This window comes from Aristolochia californica, unplaced genomic scaffold (genome assembly GCF_029961685.1).
Source record: "Aristolochia californica isolate CCGP_79_NKW_82.1479 unplaced genomic scaffold, dmAriCali1.0.hap1 SCAF_16, whole genome shotgun sequence".
Classification (NCBI taxonomy): domain Eukaryota; kingdom Viridiplantae; phylum Streptophyta; class Magnoliopsida; order Piperales; family Aristolochiaceae; genus Aristolochia; species Aristolochia californica.
Genome location: NW_027181837.1, coordinates 18,790,965 through 18,812,488, shown reverse-complemented (window position 1 = coordinate 18,812,488; position 21,524 = coordinate 18,790,965). Strand labels below are relative to the sequence as shown.

Below are 21,524 nucleotides of genomic sequence, written 5' to 3'. Positions count from 1 at the left end.
GTTAAAAATTATAATCAATATAAAATATATAATTTGAATTAAAAAAATCTATAAATTTGGTTTAAAAAACAATAAGATAAAACAAAAACTTATATAATAAAATCATAATATTATAATCAATGTCCAATTATCTATTATCCATCCGCATTGGGGCTGGAAATAGGCCGGATTAGGTCGGATCCACTGTATTTGGGTTATGTCAAAATAAAATTGGTTCAGATTAAAATATGAACCGGATTTGTGAATGTTGCTTTAAAAATTAAACTAAATTGGTGCAATTGCAAAGACGAGATACATGGGTCCCCCAGTACGTGGCGAGGGTTTGCGCTGTCTAACTCGCAACCCTGGAACCAAAAGATCTTTGTCGCGCATTTGGCTCCTCAAGAATGCGACTTCCTGGACTGGCATTTTTTGTTACTCATCTCTGCACTTGCTCGCAGTTATAGTTGCTTGAATAGTTGCTTTAATTTGAGACCTTTCGTCGAGTTGAGGAGGCGAGCGACGGGGCAGAAGGTCTGCGAAGAATGGAGGACGGGGGTGAGTTTGTCCATGAGCAGAATTCCCTTGCTTTAGTTTTAGATGCAACTCTTTATTGATTTAGTAGGGTTTCTTCTCCATCTTTTGCATTTTTTTGATTTTTATCTTGCTTGTTACCATTGATTTTTCTTAGTTTTCTATGAATTTGATCTCTGGTAAGCTATATTTGAGTATTAAGCTTTGAATTTAAATTAAGTAAAAGTCCCTTCCGTTTTTTATAAATAACTACTCCCCTTCGAAAATTTATTGAAGTAATGACTTAATTTAGGAGTGTGCAGCTTGCTAACTTCTCTCGTTGTTTGTTGTCCTTAGTATATTCATCCAGGGAACAACAGAACATCGTTGTGCCTCCGGTCGAGGGTGTTGCTGGAGGAGGGACCGGTTATGGATGGAATGATGGTACCTTGCCTAGTTCAAGTTCTCTTAATGGGGTATCTGATATTGATCCTACGAAGATTCCGACGTCAGATTTAGTCCATGTCTGGTTCATGCCAAGCACCACTAACATCGGACCACAAGAAATGCCACGTCCTTTGGAGCCTGTATGTTTTCCTAATCTTATGTCAACCTGGTCGAGTCGATGCCTCCTTTTGTTATTCAGAATACAGACTGCATTTATAAACACACAAAGTGCATACATATATGCACTGTGATGTATATCTGTTAATTTGCTTCGTAAGACTTGTCTTGTAAACTTCAACCTCACTGGAGTGTCCTGTGATCTTTAAAGTAATTCCCAAAATCTTAAATACCAGTGCTACCTAATGTGATACAAATGGATGCGTAGTAATTATGCCGAATCTGCTTAGAGGATAGTACAAAGTTCTGTTATGGATTCTGAACCTAGCGACATCTGAGAGAGCACTAGGCCAGCTTACTATGTGATAGGAAGCTCAAATATCTGGTAATTGGTGATTTGTTGGCCCTCAGGAGTGTGTCATATGATATTGTGGTAGCTGTCACTTCTTGCTCCATTTACATAAGATGGCTTTCAGAGTACCATGCTGTTTTGAATGAGTCCCAGTCAATATAATCGAGGTCTCTGAAATCCTTTAATGAGTCTGATCCTTATTTTGATGGATAAGTGTTCGAAAAGTATCGAGTAATCATAAAGTGACAAGTCAGTTTAAATTTGATGGATCTATTGGATTTACTAAGTTATTTGGTGGTATTTCTGTCATTATCCGTTTATTGTTAGCCTCTTGAAGATAAGTGTTAGTTTGCAGATAGGTGACGAGCTTGTGTAGATAGAAAGTTGTACAGGAATGCTGGGTTGTTGGCCAGGAAAAAGGGCTATTTAGGGAGCTTAAGTCACACTCTGTTTCCCTTATTTGTTTCTTCATCTCCTTTTTTTCTCTGTTTCAGTGGTTTCATCACCATTCTAGGAAAAAAGAAACATCCATGCCTCATATAAATTATAATGGATTGCAGAATGAAATATTTTTCAAGTGATTATTGTAGAAGATGCAAATTTGGGAACTTTTGGAGAAAAATTTAACTTGTCATAAATGTGTCTTGGACCCAACTTCACATTGTATTAGAGCAGGTACTCACATGTTGGCCTCTACCCAAATTATCCACATATAAGAGTCTAGAGGGCCTACACGTGAGAGAGAGTGTTAAAGAATAGTCTCACATGGATTAGTGAGTACAAAAATCTTGAGTTTATTAGTTGGGAAAGAGGTTTCCTAAGTTGACTAGTCATTTTTAGATAGGCTTTGGACCCAACTTAACAATTTTGAACTTTTTTTTTAAATAAGAAGTCTCAATAGGGACTTGATTGCCAAAGGAGAAGCAGTTGTTGGGTCTGCCAGCAGATGGTGGATTCCCTTGTCGGGGATGGAGTTCAGCTTTAACTAGTTGATATGACTTATTCTTTATTTTTTGTTTCGATCTATGATTTTTAGATACCTGATCTTTGTCCTTGTATGTTTATTTTTTGTTTCGATCTATGATTTTTAGATACCTGATCTTTGTCCTTGTATGTAGTGTAGGTCCTCCTTGTCACTCTTTTGTTCTGAAAAACCTCAATTTTTTTAAAAAGAAGAAAGTCCCAATGGAGCCAATTGTCATGTTCTATCAAATATCAGTTTCAATGAGCTGCCACTGGCCTTCCGTGGCAATTGGAGCTTGCTAGCTTATATGGTGGGTCCCCGCAGGATGCCGGTCATGGCTATTTGGGAACTTCCCCCAAGCGACTCCATCAAGCTCAACTTTGATGGTAGTGCTTTGGGCTGTCCTGGGCCAGCGGGTGTGGGTGGTGTCTTCAGAGACAGTTGTAGGGATTCTATTCTCTCTTATGTAGGGCCGGTTGGCATCACCGACTCCAACATTGCTGAAGTTAGTGCCCTTCTATATGGTCTTCAAATTTTCAAGGACCGTCTTCATGGAAAACTGCTTATTGAAGGATACTCCAAAGTAGTCATCAGTTGGTGCTCCAAAGAAAACTCTCCCCCCTCGTTTTGCCAATGACCTTTCATTGATTGTATTGCTGACATTTCTAGATCAGCCAATTCATTGGCTGATAAATTGGCAAAATTCAGAATCTCCCAGCAATCTCTTATTGTTTGGGAAGGCTTCCCTCCTGAAATCTTGCTCTTCAAAGCTTTTGATTTAATAAAATTTAGCATCATTTAAAAAAAATGAGCTGCCACTTGTAAGTATTCCATTTTTTCTTTCTATGCATCATTACAAAATCCTCCATCCAAGGTGGATAAGAATCTTTTTGGATCCTCAAAAGCATCTCATTTTGTTTGGTGTGTGGTGATGGGCGAGATATTGACTTGACATAATCTTAGAAAAAGGGAATCTCCTCAACATTTTCAATTTTTATGCAAATATTGTATTTTGGAGGAGGAGATGCACCCCTTACTCTGCAATGAGTCCACAATGCCATATTATTTGTATAATCTTCTCCCTCTTAGGGGTTTTAACCCCTCTAATCTATGCTTATGTAGTTTTTCTAAATGAAGTTTATCATGCAGTGGTAAGAACCTCCGAAGATTTTTAGTTCTTCTTAAAAGTGTAACTTCTTACCATGTCGACGACCTTTCCAAGCCCACAGACCCACTATGCACACTGTCAGAAATGTGATAGATAAAAAGTATTTTAGTTTTAATTTTCAAGTTTTGGATGTTTTCAAGTAAATGACGAGTAAAATATAAAAGAGGGGGTCAAGGACTTATTTAATCAGCTGAGAGCTTATATTTGTGATTCAAATTACTGAATTTAATTCATATTTTGATCCTTTTTGGAATTGGCAAAACATGTTAATTTCTGATTACATTCTCTACTTTGTAGGTATCTCTTTTGGCTGCGAGAAATGAGAGGGAGAACATTCAAATTGCTTTACGTCCAAAAGTTTCATGGGGAGGTCCTGATGCTGCTGGAGCAGTACAAGTGCACTGCACCGATCTCTGTTCTACTTCCGGGGATAGGTGAGAGTTCCAAGTTTTATCTCCACCATACTGCTGTAGCTTCTGCTTTCAGTACACAATTTCATGACATTGACTGGTTTGATGTAGGTTGGTGGTTGGTGAATCTTTAACTTTGAGACGTGTAGTACCCATCTTGGGTGTACCAGATGCTCTTGTACCTTTAAAGCTTCCAGTCACTCAAATAAACCTTCTTCCTGGGTACTGCTCCATGAAATATCAGAACTTTTTGACATTGCTGATTGTCCATATGGTTGCATTGTGCTGGTTTCACCAACGGCAATCTATTTTTGTCTGCAGAGAAACAACCGCATTATGGGTCTCAATAGATGTACCTTCGGGCCAACCTCCTGGACAATATGAAGGCGAATTCTTCATTACTGCAATGAAGGCAGATACAGAGTGATCATCTTGCTTGTTTGCTTCAAATATTAGTATCGTTGTAGACTTTTTAGTTGTCACAGCCTGTAGTCGTTTTCTCTTTTTTTTCAGTTTAAAAGTTTTGTACAGTATGGTTTTCTCTGAGACAGGTTGTACTTGTTTCTTTTTTGTAGTCACAGGTTCTCAACACTAACTTTAGCTAAATCTGAGAAGTATCAAATATTTAAAGAAATTAAAAATTGTTTAGAAACAGTGGAAACCTTAGAAGGAAAATCTGTGGAGGAAGTGGTGAGTTTTAGTCAATGTTCTGTTTCAGAAGCTTCTGATAATATGTTTTTGCTAATGTAAACCGTTGATGATTTCTTTTCTTTCATGTAGGTGAAAAGGGTCAATTCTGCTTCTGTTGGTTTAAGGAAAACTCTTTTGTCACCTACATTCACAGAGTTTTCTTCAGATAATAGGTCTGGTGACATGATGGATGAAGATACACTCACAAACATATCGGTTCGTTTAAAAATAAATCTGACAGTTTGGGACTTCGTGCTTCCTGCAACACCGTCACTTCCAGCTGTATTTGGTGTATCCTTCCATTCTCTTTATGTTGCCTGTGGAAGATAAGGGTGTATCCACCAGAAAAGAGAAGATTTTGAGAACAGTAGTTTTGTGCTTCATTTGAAGCTTGGGCAATTGGTTACTCTCTCTGTTTCTCTCTTTGTTTATTGAAAATTTGATTACACGGTTTATTTTTTTTTTTTATTATTACACTCACTACTTCTCTCCCCCCAGATGAGACTTGAATTCAAGAGCTCTCTCTCTCTCTCTCTCTCTCTTTCTTTATCTTTTTGGTTTTTTAATTGAATTTTGATTACTCATGCATAGTAATACCTGTTTCCCCTGGTGAGACTTGAACCCAAGATCTCACACTAGGAGCCCCTCCCTTGTGGTCATTGAGCCAAAGGCTCAAAGTACAAGATCCCTTTCATGTATGGGTAAACCAAAGTCTCTCATCCAACCAAAATTTTGGTTGAAGAAGTCTGGTGGAGTGAATTGAATTGAAGCCTTTGTACATCTTTCAAGGCTGAAACTCATATTCCAGCAAAAGGGGGTGGTCTAGTTTAGGGGTGTAAATCAAACAGAATTTTATTCAGATCTAATTGGGTTTAGGATCCGAAGAATTGGAATCCAAAACTTCAGATCGTTTGGATCAATCCAAAATAGGAGGCTTCCGATCCGGGATCCGAATATTGTAATATCCGAATATTGATTACAATATTCGGATCCTGTAAATATCAGGATTTGAAACCTCATGCTAAAGTAATAAAATACTCCCAAATCTCCCCAAAATATTTGAAGATTATGTCTTAAACTTATCCCATATTAATGGTTTGCTTTCATATTTCTTTCAATTTTTCTGTTTTAATATTTTTACTATTTTTAAATTTTTACTTTTTAAAGAATTTCTTAAAATATTTTTTAATTTTAATTTCATTTTTTATTGGGGGATTCTGGATCGGATACTTTCTGAACAGATATGATTGAGATATCTGAGTTTTGATAGTTTCCCGGGTATTTGGATTAAATGAATCGGATCCAGAATTCCAATATCTGGACTGAATCCGATCCAAGTTAATTTTGTAGTTTGAACGGCAATTTGTTCAACTTGTTGTGGTTGGTCAACCTGGTCGTAGATTAAGACTTAAAAGGAAAAAGGAGTTGCTCAAGAAAAAAGGGAATAGAGAGAAATTTCAAACTGCAGTTGCTTACTGTGACATCATATTTGCAAATCCCTGTTTTCCCATTTTTTTCTGTAGAAAAAAATTCTCTTCATTCTACTCCTAGCAAGACTTTGGTTTTTCCTCTTTCCTTATCGCTATCTCCTTCCATCTCCTCTTGCAATTGGAATGCTAAAGCAATGATCTGAAACATGCCGTTTATTTTTTTGTACTGCTTATCCAAGTGGAAAAGTAATTTGATCTTCATGGATTATCTAAACATTTTTTCCTTTTTTTTTTTTTTGGAGAAACTAAACTTTTTTTTCCTTATGTCATTCTTTTTATATTTAATTGATGGTGAAAGCTACTGATGAAAGAAAGAAGAGAGTATTTTTATCAGACCCCTATGCAATCAAAGCTCTGTCAGAAGAATTTTGCCACCACCTCTCTGCGTATATAAGGTTATTGCAAAAGATTGAAGCTCTCACTTATCTCCTTCTATAATGTCGGATTATGGATGCATTGAGGATTGTCTGTTGAACTAAATATTAGATATACAGGCCTATCTTGATGTTGTAAATTGACATGTTCCATTTTGTAGAAGAGGCATAACAGTTATGGAGATTTTCTTCATTTTTTTATATATGGAGTTTGTTGATGAAGGAAGCCAGTGCCTCAATCCATTGTCTTATGCCTTGAAATTTGTCTTTATCTTCTTTATTTTCTTCTTCGTCGGTTGTTGCCACTATGTTGAGTTCAGCTGCATGAATCTCTTTCCTTTGGTCCAATCTATCTTGTTCTTATCATTACATTATTGTCATTGTCCTGTTTCTCTCTTTTCATTGTCACTTTCAAGTCAGGTCTACGTTGGTTGTCAACTCTCTCAATCGTATAAGGAACTCTTTCAAATAAGAAAACTCGATACATAAAATAAAAATATCTTTTTAATCTTTTTAAAGCAACACTATTGCTTATGTTGGAATATATATTTAGGGCTATTTTGGTAAATTTATAGGGTTGTATGTACCTAATAAGATGGTAGGAAGTTTACCTTCACCATAGAGTTCTATGTTTTAATTTTCAATTTAGTATGAGTTGTATTTAGGAAGATATAAGGGTTTTTGTATAAAGGGGAAGTTTATCATAACCTTAGATTACTATGTTTTAATTTTCAGTTTAGTATGAGTTATATTTAGGATGATGCAAGGGTTTTTGTATAGAAGGGCAGTATTTATAATTTGACCTTATTTTCACTTAAGTGGGTTTATAAGAAAGGGGGAGGTTGAATTCCTGCCTCCAACAAGTGCTCTCTCTCTTTGCAATCTTCTTCTCATCTTCTCCTTACACTTCTCTTTTCCTTCTTTATTACTTTGTCCCTTCTTACTTACATGGTATCAGATCAGTGAAGCTTGACCTTGGGAAGTTCTATCCAGTTTTTGCTCTTATTTTTCAAGTTACGACTTTTATTGGAGGGAGTTCTTCAGATTTGAACTTCTAAGTAAAGATCAGATCTTTCTGTTCTTTTCGTGCCATAAGCACTTGGTTTATGGTGTCCTTTTGAGCACCTTTTGAGCAATTTCTGTGTTATTGTGCTCCTAGAGGGTTTTCCCCTATTCGACCTAGATATGGAGTAGATCTAGACCTGCGCAGACCTAGGCAAGCCAATGTAATACTTGCGCAGTGTGATAAGTTGGAAGATTTGACATGTGTTTGGTCTAAAAGTGATCCTACTTATTACAGAAGTTGCGAAAGTGCTTTCTTGGTATGTGGGGCCCCCACATATACCTGCGAATTTTTATTTTTGGACTGGTCTATGACATAATTGTTTAGTGGTTATTGCTGTTTCCAGTTGTTGTAGATATGGCTGATGTTGGGGAAGTTATTGCCCCCAATTAATCCCTGTGGAAATTCAGAGAATAAAGATTTTCATTCAATTCAAATTACCTTAGTTGAATTGAATGGTAAGAATTGCTTGAATTGGTCTTCGTTAGTACTTATGTTTTTGAAAACAAAGAGAAAGGCAAAGTATCTCAGGGAGGATTCTCCAAGTCCTATGACAGAAAATTGGGAGGCAAAAGATAATCAAGTAATGACTTGGCTTGTTAAGAGTATGAAAACCAAATTTAATGACTAGGTGATGAGCTGTGAGGCGTCCAAGGAAATTTGGATTACGTCATAATCTATTTTGTCTTAGGGGAGTAACCTATCCAAATTGTATGATTTGCATGCCAAGTATTTCAGTATGCAATGGGGTAATCCTTATGTTACTAACTACTTTACTGAGATGCGATGTGTCTTGTAGGAGATTAGTGTATTCTATCCTTTTACCACAAATGTTGTCAACTCGAGAAAGAAAAGAATCAGACTCGAGTAGCATGTTTGTTAGAAGGGCTTGACCAAAGTATGATGCAATTCAGGCCCAGATGTTGGCCAATGATGAGGTAGCTACCCTTGAGAAAACATTTAATCATGTTATTCGGGTAGAAAGTGTCATGGTGAATATAAGTGTAGAAGCAAAATCTAGTGCCAAAGCAGAGTATAGAGCGATAGCTCATATAGTGAGTAAGCTCATGTGGGTGAAATCAATTCTATCTGAGTTAGGATTCCAGGTTATAGATCCATGGTTATAAAGTGTGACAATTAGGCAACTATTTTTATAGCAAGTAAATCAGCTTTCCATGAGAGAACCAAACACATCGAGGTAGACTGCCATTTATCAAAGATGTTTTAGTGCAAGGGAAGGTTGCTACACCTTATGTGAACTCATCAAAACAACTTGGTGATGCATTAGCCATTTTACTTCAAAGACGTGGGAATTTATTGCTTTTTGACAAATTGGTATTATTCGATATTTATGCTCTTGCTATAGGGGAATGTTGAAATATATGTGTGAAGTTGGGTCCAAGGCTCATTCCAAAATGACTAGCCAACTTAGGAAACCTCTTTCCCAACTAATAAACTGAAGATCTTTGTACTCACTAATCCTTGTGGGACTATTCCTTAACACTCCCCCTCACGTGTAGGCCCTTTTTTGTGGATCTACAAGTGGATAGTTTAGGTGTAGGCCCTTTTTTGTGGCTCTATAAGTGGATAGTTTAGGTGTAGGCCCTCTTTTTGTGGCTCTACAAGTGGATAATTTTAGGTGTAGGCCCTCTTTTGTGGCTCTACAAGTGGATAGTTTAGGTTTAAGCCCTTTTTTTTAAAGAGGGTCATTAGAACCATAACGGCAAACGTTAAATACCTTTCGGTCCTTGCCAATGTTGAGGACAATGAGTTCCACTAGTCCCTTGGTGTTCATCAGAAATCGAATTGTAAAAGACTCACGCAAAGCTAATTTGCAGGCCAAGGAGATGCCAACAGTTCCAAAAATCTTGCCAAAACAAGAAGTAGCTATGACCAAAACAAGTAGGCCCAAAGATCGAGCTCCATGAATGGTAGCCACATTGATCTTCAACCCACTGGAAATGAAATACAATGGGAGAAACAATCCCGAAACAAGATCCTCCACCTTTTCTACCAAGGCAGCAACATATTGTCCATCCTTTGGAATGAGGATGCCAACCACAAAAGCACCAAATAAGGCATGGATCCCGATAGCATCAGTAACAAAAGCAGCAGCTAAAACAACAGCTAAGGTGGAACATATATAAATTTCTCTGACAGGCTCTGCAATTGGTGAATGTTGTGCCATCCAAGAAAATATGGGATGAAGGAGCAGTATGGCTGCAAGGATAAATGCAAGACTAGACAATAAGACCCAAAGAGTGATGATGGCAGAGTTGTTTGAGCCGGAAAGTGAAATAGCAAGAGTGAGTAGAACCCATGCAGTCAAATCATTAACTGCAGCAGCTGACATTGCCATACGGCCCACGTCTGTGGTTAATAGCTTGAGTTCGGCAAGAATACGTGCCAAAACAGGGAAGGCGGTGATTGATAGAGCCACACCCATAAATACAAGAAAGGCTGGCCCATCCACACCTTTGGAGATAGTTTGTTGAAGAGCAAATGATGTGCCAATTCCTGCTACAAAAGGAAGAGTGATTCCTGCGGCACCAATTGCCAAGGCCTTCTTCCCAGTATGGCGAAGAGCTTGGGGATCCAGCTCCAGACCCACAAGGAATAAGAAGAAGAGAAGCCCAAAGTTGGCGAGTGTGTCAAGCACTAGAAAACTCCTAGGAGGGACCGCATGCATAAAGCATGAGCTGCGACCCAAAGCTGATGGACCCAACAAAATTCATCCAATGATTTTTGCTATAACCCGAGGCTGCTTGAGTGGCTTCAAAAGGAAAGCAATGCATCGTGTGACAATTAGCATTGATAATATCTGTAAGATGGCCAAAGGCCGAGCAAAGTCTAGAGGATTGTCTCCTTGAAAAACCCCATTAGAAGTGGGCTTCATTGGAGTTGGGCATGCATGTGTTGCAACGTTGGCCATTTTTCTGACCAAGTTCTGACTGTAGCCTTTCTCTAAGTTGTTCTCACTACCTTTCACAAAACCAAACCTTGACGAGGAATTTCCCTTTTTATGTCGGCAAAAGCAGACATCGGTGAAAACCGGTTGATTGAAGAGGTTGTTGAAAAAATAGGGCACTGTCGAGGTTAGGCGGTGGCACTGTCGATGTTGTCCAAAGGACTGCTGAGACCTCAGATGTGAAATTCTCTTAGTCTATTCAGATAACTACAATCCGGTTGAATGGATTGAATTATGTAAACTGGTCTAGATCAGTTTTGATGTATTTGAGGGTCATAAAAAATTACCAAAATACCCCTGAACTTGTATTTTGACACTCCCCCTTAAGCTGGAAAGTAGATATCATTTCCAAAAAATAAAACAGCAGTAACTTTCAGGATTAAAAATCATGTAGAAATCTTCATTCCTTTTTTTGCAGTGGAGCACTAGTAAGAGAGACGTGAGATTCAACATCATTTAAAAAAAAAAAAAAAAGAGACGTGAGACAATTTCGCCTTGCTCGACAATTTTCCTGAAATTAACAAGCCAGCAGACTGGATCAAGCAGAGGAATATGAAAGGCAATGAAGATCGTCTAGAAAAATCGGCAACAAACCAAGCAACGAAAATATGATCTTCTGAAAGCAGCAACGGCCCAAAAAACAGTGATGGTAATTGGCACGGAAGACAGCGGAGAAACAATAGCAAGATTATTGTCGTAGATAGTGGACAGCAGCTGAATTGCTTGCGCCACCTGCCGATGGCTGTAGGAGAGCATTCAGGCCAATCAGAGCAATGTGGTTCTGGGATGGTCATGTAGAGCAGCAGCAGAAATATTTTCATTCTGCTCAGTAGCAGAAAACATAATTCTCCTCGCCTTTCTCTTTTCTGCTACCTTCTCTGCCACTTCTTTGTATTTTGGACAGCAGATGTGTGCATTGATGAAAAATCCAATCCAATGCCAACGCCCAATGGTTGGCGTCAGCTTATCGATGATAACCGACTGCAGAGGAGCTCTACATGATCAAAAGGTAAAAAAACAGCATTGTGATATGCTGGGACTGCAGGAAAAAAAAAGAAACAAAATAACAAAACTAATTTCCAAAAACTATGAAAAAAAAAAGATAAGAATGAATCTTGAAAAACCATAGTTGGAATCCTGAAAATCAATGCTTTGATACCATGTGAAGTTGGGTCCAAGGCCTATCCCAAAATGACTAGCTAATTTAGGAAACTTCTTTCCCAACTAATAAACTCAAGATCCTTGTACTCACTAATCCTTGTGGGACTATTCCTTAACAATATGTAGAGGTATTTTGGTAATTTTATATGGTTGTATGTTCCTCATAAGATGGTGGAAGATTATCATATCCTTAGAGTTTTATGTTTTAATTTTCAGTTTAGTACGAGTTATATTTAGTATGATATAAGTGGTTCTTGTATAGAGGGGCAGTATTCATAAATTCACCTTATTTTCACTTAAGTGGGTTTATAAGAAAGGGGGAGGTTGAATTCCTGCCTCCAACGAGTGCTCTTTTTTCTGCACTCTTCTTCTCATCTTCTCCTTGCACTTCTCTCTTTCTTCTTGATTACTTTGTCTCTGCTTATTATCACTTTTTACAGCTTACATGAGGATGTCAAATAATTGCTTCAATAGGTTGTAGTAGGGGATTCTGTTGGATAATCTGTGGAAGCAAGGTGATTGCAATGCCTCTCTCCTATTTCTTAACCATATTTAGGTATCTGAGACTGTGATAGAGGAGCGGTTTGGTGTAGCACATGGATGTGATGGGTGGTATGATGCATTAGACAGACATTTCAGATGGCTTCTTCAGTACAGAATTAGCCCCTTTTTTTGTAGATGGGGTGATAACATGCGTGTCCTAGCATACACCTGTCCATGGCCAGGTAACTTGGGGCAAGCAACTTGTATTTTAAATTAAATTTAAGTGGTTAACTTTTGTGTTATGGGTTTAGACTGACACTCAATTTTCTTTATAGCGGACCATCCAAAATCAGATGAGTATTATTCTGATCCAAGATTGGCTGCATATGCAGTGCCTTATGCTCCTGTGCTATCTGGGTATGCAGTTCATCTGAAATGGACCATTGCATGATATTTGTATTATAGATTTTCTGTTTGATATGACAAGCTACCTTCTATTATTTGACATTTGAATTGCAGTGATGCTGCAAGGGATATCTCGCAGAGGGAGGTTGAAATATTAAAGATGAAAGCTCACTGGAAGAAAGCTTACTTCTACTTGTGGGATGAGGTTTGGAAATGGCAAGAGCAGTTCTTATACTCTGATATCTAATTTGTATTTACATCTAATAATCTTTTTCTAACTTGGATCGAAGTAAATTTCATAGTGACGTCCAGTTTTATGTATTTCTCATGTATCAATTGTTTTTATTGCATTTTAATCGTCAATTTACTTTTATGTCAGCCATTAAACTTGGAGCAATATGACTCCATCCGGAGAATGTCCAATGAGATACGGTCCTATGCACCGGATGCCCGTGTTTTGACCACTTACTATTGTGGTAATAATTTGCTCACAGAATTTTAACATCCATTTATCATATCTCTTTTTGCAGTCCTACAATTAATATTTTGTGGCAATTCTTTTTTGTTTTCCTTGCATTCAAAGTTGCAGAAGTTAATGTAGATGAAAAAGCCCATTCTTGGAAAAGATGTGACTCTTTACATTCTTCATAGATTGTTTATCTGTTAGTTGGCCCCACAGTAGTTGATTGTGGATGTTGAAGGGTTTTGAGTCTCTTCTGACTGGCTGGCATATTTTTCCAGAGAGTATCATGATACTTTTATGACTGTATAGGCACCATAGAAAGTCCTTTTATTTCTACTCTATGACTTGTTTATGAAGTTTCCTATTGTAAAATTATATTGACTTCCTGTTTGGCTTGTCGAGTATGTGAGAAGTTAGTTGTTAGAGTAGGATTTAGATTCCTATTTTGACTGGATTTTAGTTTTCTCTTGCACACGGTTTTCTGTCTGTGCTTTTTAACTCCAATAACTTTATGCATGAGACAGATGGACAATGTGGCAGCTATCTTTCCCTTTAGTTCTCTCCTTCTATTTCTCTCTTTGGTCAATCTTCCTTTTTTTTCTTCTGTTCAGTTTTATTATGTTCAACCATTTCTGTTTGTTATTACCATAAATAGTTCAAAGTGCTTGGACCTTGTCCGTGTTTTGCTACTGATTTTCAAAAGATTAGTCCATACCACTCTATCTAAAGAAAAACTGTGAAACTTCCACAGGCTTGATTTAGGCCTAAACAAGGTTGTGAAAACCAGACCGATCATCAAGCCAGTGGCTTGACTAGTTCCAGATTAGTGGCATTTAACCACTGGTTGAACCAGGGGCTACTATGGAGCAATGAGTGTAGAAGTACTTGCCTTAAATTTCTTTTATCAAACCATTGCATAAACCTAATCTTGGTGATGTGGTTTGAGAGCTTCTAGCTAGATGATCTCCTTCATTCAATTCAGGTTCAAGATTCAAGTCCATCACTTGTTTAAGTTTTCCTGTAGAACAAAAAGTAGAAATAATGAATACGGTAAACAGAACAAGACAGGATCATCTGGTCAAACCAGTTTGTTGGGCTGGCCTAGCTGGTCATCAAGAAAACAGGTTTTAGGGTTAGGAACTGGAAGGGACTCCTTTTCCTGATCCATGCAGTTGAACTAGCAGATCTGGTCTCTTTTTTTCAGCATAGGGATGGGAGGTGGAGATCTAATCTTGAAGGAACATAATGATGACCTTTTCTTTACTTTATATTACCTCTAACACTTAGTTAGTGGTCTTAATTTTTAACACCAAATCACTCACCTGCACTACCAATCTTGTCTGGATGCAGTTCAAGGTATAGCTGGGGTCCTTACTATGAATTGTGTGCGCAAAAGTTGATATGTATTACTTGATGATGCCATCAGTAAGTTATTTGTCTGTATAAGATGTCACAAACTACGTCTGCCATCTAAATTCGATAAAATTGTCAACATGGAAAACCTTTGCCAGAGTCTAAGTTATGGAGCTTAAGAGTTTCCAATGCAATTTTTTATTTCCTTTTCATCTTGTGTTTTTTTGCCTTTAGATTCTTTAATCTGTGGCAAAATTTGAGTTTTTCGCAAAAGCAAGGCTTAGTCAAGAACAAAGATGTGGATGTAGATTACAGTAAGAATGACTATATGAATAGTGGCTTGAGTATTTAATGAGTTACTGTGTTTATTGATGCGAGGCTGTCCTCATTTTAGTTACTTGCAAATGAGTTATATTGACCAGTTTTATGAATTGCTCACATAAATCTGTTTTATTCATGTAGGACCAAGTGATGCACCTCTAGCACCTAACAACTTTGAGGCGTTTACTAAAGTTCCAAATTTTCTGCGGCCTCATACTCAAATATTTTGTACAAGGTGCAAATTACATTTTTTGTATGAATGTTCTTACTAAACTTCTCTGTTTTCTTATACTAGCAGCCTAAAAGAAGTGAATGATATATGAATTGGATACCAAACTTGGCTTTTCTCTTTCTCCCTCCACACCCCCCCAAGTTCTGCAAACTCTAAGCTGTGCCCAAAATTTTCTTTTAAAATTTGCCAGATACTGTCATCTATATCATATTTTCAGCAGTGCCCTTATCGATTTTCATCATTTAAAATTGCAGAAAGTCATAAAAATAACATCTGAAATGCAGAGCAAACATGACTATATACCCAAAAGATGTCATGAAAAATGATCCAGAACAGATAGACATCCTAATTTTAAGCCCTTAGATCTACATTTACTGACTAAATTAGAAAATGGATGGACTTCTCCTGGTGCTTTGTTAAATTTTTTTCAATGAGTTGGTTTTACGTTACCTTTAGGGAGGGTGGGATGATGCAGAAAAGATGTAAATCCTAATTATGCCCTTAGATCTATATTTAATCACTAAATTAGAAAAATGGGTGAACTCCTGCTACTTTGTTAAAAAATTTCCAATGAGTTGGTTTTGATTATCTTGAGGAGGGAGGAAGACAGTGCATGGGTCCAGGGCCTTCAGTTTGGCTGTATGCCACTTTTTGTCATTTCTGGAATTCATCATATTTAAAAAATTGTCATTTGCTCTGATAGTCCAATACATTTTTGCTATAAAGCCATTCTCCGTATTTTATTTTCAAAAAGAAAATTCTGAAATAGACACCATGAGAAAAAAACAGGAAGAATTGCAAACAAAGGCGTAGAAAATGGGTGAACTCCTCCTGCTACTGTGTTAAAAAATTTCCAATGAGTTGGTTTTAGATTATCTTGAGGAGGGAGGGAAACACTGCATGGGTCCAGGGCCTTCAGTTTGGCTGTATGCCACTTTTTGTCATTTCTGGAATTCATCATATTTAAAAAATTGTCATTTGCTCTGATAGTCCGATACATTTTTGCTATAAAGCCATTCTCTGTATTTTATTTTCAAAAAGAAATTTCTGAAATAGACAGCATGAGAAAAAACAGGAAAAGGTGCAAACAAAGGCTTAGATCTTAATCTAATGGCTGAGTTAGAAACTAGTGCAAATAAGTTGTCTGAGCTGGAGCTCATATTCCTTTCGTTTTACATTACGGACAAACAAAAAAGTAAAGCAGCATTTTTTCTTTGATGGTAAGAGAGTAACAACATTTACCCAAGCTCTTTCTCATTATCCATGACAGGTGTGTGGTTTGCACCTTTTTTTTTTCAGTGAATGGGTTTTAGGTAATCGAGAGGACTTGGTTAAGGACATCATTGCAGAGTTGCAGCCACAGAATGGTGAGGTAAAGTATAACCATCTCTTCTGCAGGCTGTCTTTATCTTCGTTTATTGTCTGTCTTATTAAAACGAATTAATAGTGGCTTTCTCTAAGGTTTCTTTGATGCTCTTATGTAATTTCTTCCCCTTTTTGGCTTCTTTTGCTGTAATTTTTATTTTTTCATTTTAATGATTATATGCTTTCAAGTATAATCAATCCACCTTCCATAAGAAGATAGCTATAGCTGGCTTATATGTGTGTATCCTAGGTTCTCTCATTCATCAATATCTGATAATGTAACGTCGTCCGGGTGTTTGTAGTACTGATTTTATTTTTGATCTTTTTGGTAGATGTGCTGATTTTAGGTTTTATCTCTTTTTTTTTCTTTTTCTTTTTAGAAAGTTATGTTTATCGTTTTAGTATCAGTCTTAGCTGATTTTGCAACCAAGACTTGTCCTTTAATTAGATTGTGGGGATCCATGTCCTTCAATGGTCGTTCTTTAATGTGAATGTTCATATGCCTCATTCCTGGAGGATGCATTCTTGGTGTGAGCTGCATGTTGAAGTAGCATTCCGGTGCTGCCATAGGAAGGACTGGAGAAAAAGTGAACGGAGTTATGTAAACAGGTTACAGTCATGTTTTCTATTAGTTTGCAATTTGACCTTGAAAAGGATTTTCAAATATACAAAAACACTGCAAGAAGGAAAAAAATCCTAACTATTTGATTGACCTTAATCAAGATTAAATGTGGTGTCCAGGACATGGATTCGGCTGCTATGACCTCCCATTCACTTCCTAAATTGAAACTTCAAGGAAACAGGATGCCCACTTTGTTAACAGTTCTTCTAAATTAAATGCTTTTAACATCAATTACAAACTTGAACTCTTTTTGAAAAGTACTAATATGAAATTGGAAACTCCATATAACAAAAAGGTAATAAACATTAATCAATAAAAGGCTTAATTAATAGCTCCAAGGATTATAAAAGACTGTTTTTCAGAACCGGACCAGACTGGCCGTTTTAATCCAGTTAAAACAGAACCTTTTCTGGTTCTTATGTAGGGGAAACCTAGATTTTGCTTAAAACCGAAAGACTGGCCGGCTGGTCTGGTCTAACCGTGAACCTGACTGGTTAGTTCTGTCTGGTTCAATAATCTGTTATGAAGAGATGGTAAAAAATTTTTTTTGCTAAAGAAGGATCTGAAGCATTGACCAAATATCCACATAGCAATCATTGAACCAGCCTAACAAACTACTGATTCATGTCTAACTTCAATGAAATAGTATATATTTGTTTATCATAAAAACTGATGGTGGCATCCCACTTTTGTTCAACCAATGGTTGAACCCGATGTAACCCGGTTATACCAAAACCAGCCATCCTACCGTTTTGATGGCTGGTTCAGTTTTAATAACACTGATAAAGATGAACAAAATGCTGCTGTTTCAAAGTCTTGTCTGCTATTCTAGCAGTTGATAAGATCGACTCTTCTCATTCTGTTCTCCCTCTGCCTCTATTTGATCATTCTGTTATTCTCTATCATCTATGGCTGCATAAATGTTGTTCTGGTTTAAGTGATCTATTAGTTCCAAATGGGATCTGAGATTTCTTGCAGTTCTGTTGTTGTGTTGTCATAAAAAAAAGAATCGTTGTTGTGTAAGAAATTTCAGAAGGCAGTTGCCCTTTTTGAAATTCATGTTATGAAGTTGTCTGACGGTGTAGTTTGGGGGCATGGAACCATTTCTTTTTCTATTTCCTTTTGGTAATTTGTGGGTTTTCCTTCTTGTATTGTTTCTTAATGTAGGAATGGTGGACATATGTGTGCATGGGACCCTCAGATCCACATCCCAATTGGCACCTGGGGATGCGAGGTACGCAACATCGTGCTGTAATGTGGCAAGTATGGAAACAAGGAGGGACGGGGTTTCTTTATTGGGGTGCAAATTGTTATGAGAGGTCAAATGTTGCTAGTGGAGAGGTGAGTGTTACCTTTTCTCAAACCTACATTGGTGGAAGGTATCCAACATTATAAAAGGTTTAAGTAAGTTGTGGCATGTATTCATGTGCAGATAAGATTCAGGCGAGGGTTGCCTCCTGGAGATGGAGTTTTGTTTTATCCTGGTGAAGTGTTCTCCTCTTCACATCAGCCTGTTGCCTCAGTGAGGCTAGAAAGACTCCTCAGTGGCTTGCAGGTAACTTTAATTGACTGACATTTCATTTAACACGTTACTGACTTGCATTATATCTGTTCTTTGCATCCAAATATTAGGGATATGAACAAGTTTTGGCATCCCATGTAGACGTTGTCAAATGAAAATATTATCAGTGTACATTTCTGGTTAAAAATTTATAGGCAGGTTGATGGGTGAACTGTTTATGTCGTCATCAGTTGGTGTTGTCAAGTGTATCCTGACATGACTATTCGGGTTGAATATATTTGCTATTTTTCTTCCCGAGTATCCACTCGGATTGTCAATGAATGAACATACTCGTATTTTCTCACATAAAAGATGATTAAATGTCTCTTTCAATGTTGTATTGGGTGAAATGGAAGGAAAGATGATAAAATGGATTCCATATGTGACAAGTTTGATCACTACCAACGGAAGTCTATTATTTTTTTAATTTCTGCTGTCCATTACTTCAATGGCTGCGACCACTGTTTACTCTTTCACCTATATCTGCCATGGTCGTTTTGTGCATTGCAGGATATAGAATACCTAATGCTATTTGCCTCAAGATACGGTAGAGACGAAGGCATTGCACTTCTAGAGAAGACAGGTGTTTATCGTGGACCTGAGCAATACACACTTGAGCACATGCCGATCGATGTCATGCGTGCTGAGATTTTCCGTACTTGCAGCTCTTGAAATTCAATTAATTTGATTGTAACTCAATATTAGATCTCGTGCATTGCAGACTCCTCTTGGACCTTTTACTAGAAAAGAGCAAGAAAGAATGCATTCTCTAGTTGTTTTCCACAGGAAACTAATCCAGCTTTGGTTTTTTTTAGTTCTCAAATGAGGGCAGTCTTGTTAGATGATTTTGCTCAGTACATGTAATGTCTCAAATGCCTGTAAAGTGATCATCACATGCATGCTGTAGTTGTTTTCCACAGGAAACTAATTTAGCTCTGGTTTCTTTTTTGGTGCTCAAATGAGGGCAGTCTTGTTAGATGATTTTTGCCTAGTACAAGTAATGTCTCAAAAACCTGTCTGCACCTGATATAGAAGCATCTGCCTTTGAGGATGCAGACACGAAGAAATCTGTGCTATTTTTTGAATGTTAAGTGACTCTCTGGCTTATTATAAATGTGCACTTGCAACTCAAATCATTTCTCCGTGATGAATATTGTCACTAAACTTTCTGCTCCTCTGTGTTGGCTTACATTTATTTTCCCTCATCATCCAGTGTCCTGTCGCGTGGTTTGAAAAGCAGATAACAGTGCCTCCACCCGCCTGACAGGAGTAATGTTTTAACAGTTCAGCGACTGTGCTTTCTGAAACCAATAATTGGGAGCAGCTCAGACAAGTGCAATGCTTATCCAAATGCTTGTAAAAGTTAAAAATCCGAGGTGAAAAATAATTTGTCACAGGAGAACAGATGAGTCGTCTCGCCGGTAAACATGGTTGACCTGATTTTTTACACAGTCGGAAAGCAAGGGGAGGACGAAGGGCTTACAAACTGTACAAACACCTCTTTTCAGGTAAGCTATTCCCACACCCTGTTATCCAAATGTCTAAATGAAAAAAAAAAAAAAGGTAGTTTTGTAATTTGAGTTTGCCTACCGTTAACGAGGTAAGTAGGTAAAGAAATCAATTCCCATTAAAATGGGTAACAGAGGAAGTAATGAAGAATCAGACAGGAATTTCAAGATACACACACTCACCCCTTTAGACTGTTGGAGGAATCAAATCCTTTGGTTCTTCTATATGTTTTCGTTTTTTTTATTAAGAACGAGTGCTAAGCTTAATTGAGCGTTAGTTAATGACTAGCGCCAGTCTTTGTAATAATTTAATGTTCATTTGGGGTCACTTGACTTGCTCAAAGAGATTAATTTATACTTGTCCATGATTGATTCGTCTCAAATACAAGTTTTCTATTCAAAAAGAGTTTAAGTTGAGTGTATAATGAACCATCTTGGAATCTCAGACCAATTTGATCTTTCTTGGGTAATTCATCTTGGGTAAACTTTGAAAGATTATAGATAAAAAATGCTCATTATGTGACAAGACTATGATGGCAGCAACCAAAAGCTCATCCATATCAAACCTAGAAGAAAAGCCAGATTGGAAGGGACAAGTGCTTATCTTCAAACCACAAAGACAAGAACCTACCAAAGAGTAATTAATGGGTCCCGTTATCTAATGCAACATCAGGAGGTGATAATTGATATGATTAATCAGCTGATCCAAACATGACTTCATTAATAAGATAAGGCATTGGAATATTGCTTCTTTGATAGATCTAAACAAGCCCTTCATTTCAACACTTTTTTAACTTTAAAAAGATTAATCCATCTTTCTTAAGCTTCTGCTTCAGAGTTCTCATATTCGAATAGGTTTGTAAAGAAACAGAAGAAGCTAGAGACAGGGAGGGAGATCTCTCTTTATTTGGATTTGATGATTGACGTCCTTCTTCCACACAAGTTCTCATCAAATATTGTCTCCGTTTTTTTTCTCAGACAACAAGTGGGATCTTTTAATAAATGGAGGGCCCTTGTCAAGTCCATTTCCAATGTTTCTACTACCTAAATGGCTCCAATTATTACCTCCAACAAGAACCCCCACCCCCCCTGTCCCCCTTGCAGTGGGTGTATTCTACCAAAAAATCTTTTAAAATTATATTAGTTTTGAGACATAGTTGATCTAATACGAAAAACTATTTGGTATGAAACATACAAAATGGCTATTGCAGCTATCCGATCTGATCTAATACGAAAAACTATTTGATATGAAACATGCGAAATAGGTATCTCAGCCATCTGAACATGATAGGACAACTGAGATAATATATTTCACCCCAAATGGCTTTTTGTAATTTTGATATATATCAAACGATGTATAAAATGTACCATCAATACACCCACCATTGCAGCTTGCCTTACTTACAAACACTGTAAATTTCCCTAAAAAATGGGCTGAGCACAACTGAATGTCTTCATGGCAACATTTCCCTCATAAAATTTTCCTTTTCTCTTTTGGAGAAAGAAAGGAAAATT

General features: G+C 37.3%; 1 protein-coding gene and 1 pseudogene across 1 annotated transcript; one reads left to right on the top strand and one right to left on the bottom strand.

Moving 5' to 3' along the window:
• The first annotated feature begins 384 nt into the window (after positions 1-384).
• On the top strand, positions 385-19,460 carry LOC137952903 (uncharacterized). The gene is made up of 16 exons (XM_068800009.1): positions 385-537; positions 850-1,079; positions 3,838-3,974; positions 4,062-4,172; positions 4,272-4,373; positions 4,526-4,640; positions 4,731-4,931; positions 12,253-12,421; positions 12,515-12,596; positions 12,699-12,789; positions 12,964-13,060; positions 14,863-14,956; positions 16,253-16,325; positions 18,108-18,281; positions 18,373-18,495; positions 19,012-19,460. The coding sequence occupies exons 1-16, from the start codon at positions 525-527 to the stop codon at positions 19,171-19,173; spliced, it is 1,974 nt and encodes a 657-aa protein (XP_068656110.1). The 5' UTR covers positions 385-524; the 3' UTR covers positions 19,174-19,460.
• Positions 9,203-10,499, bottom strand: LOC137953464 (cation/H(+) antiporter 18-like; annotated as a pseudogene).
• Positions 19,461-21,524: the final 2,064 nt, after the last annotated feature.

Coding starts and splice junctions, on each gene's coding strand:
- LOC137952903 (XM_068800009.1), top strand. Junction 3,975..4,061: donor TGTTCTACTTCCGGGGATAG/GTGAGAGTTCCA, acceptor GGTTTGATGTAG/GTTGGTGGTTGGTGAATCTT. Junction 13,061..14,862: donor TTTGACCACTTACTATTGTG/GTAATAATTTGC, acceptor TTATTCATGTAG/GACCAAGTGATGCACCTCTA.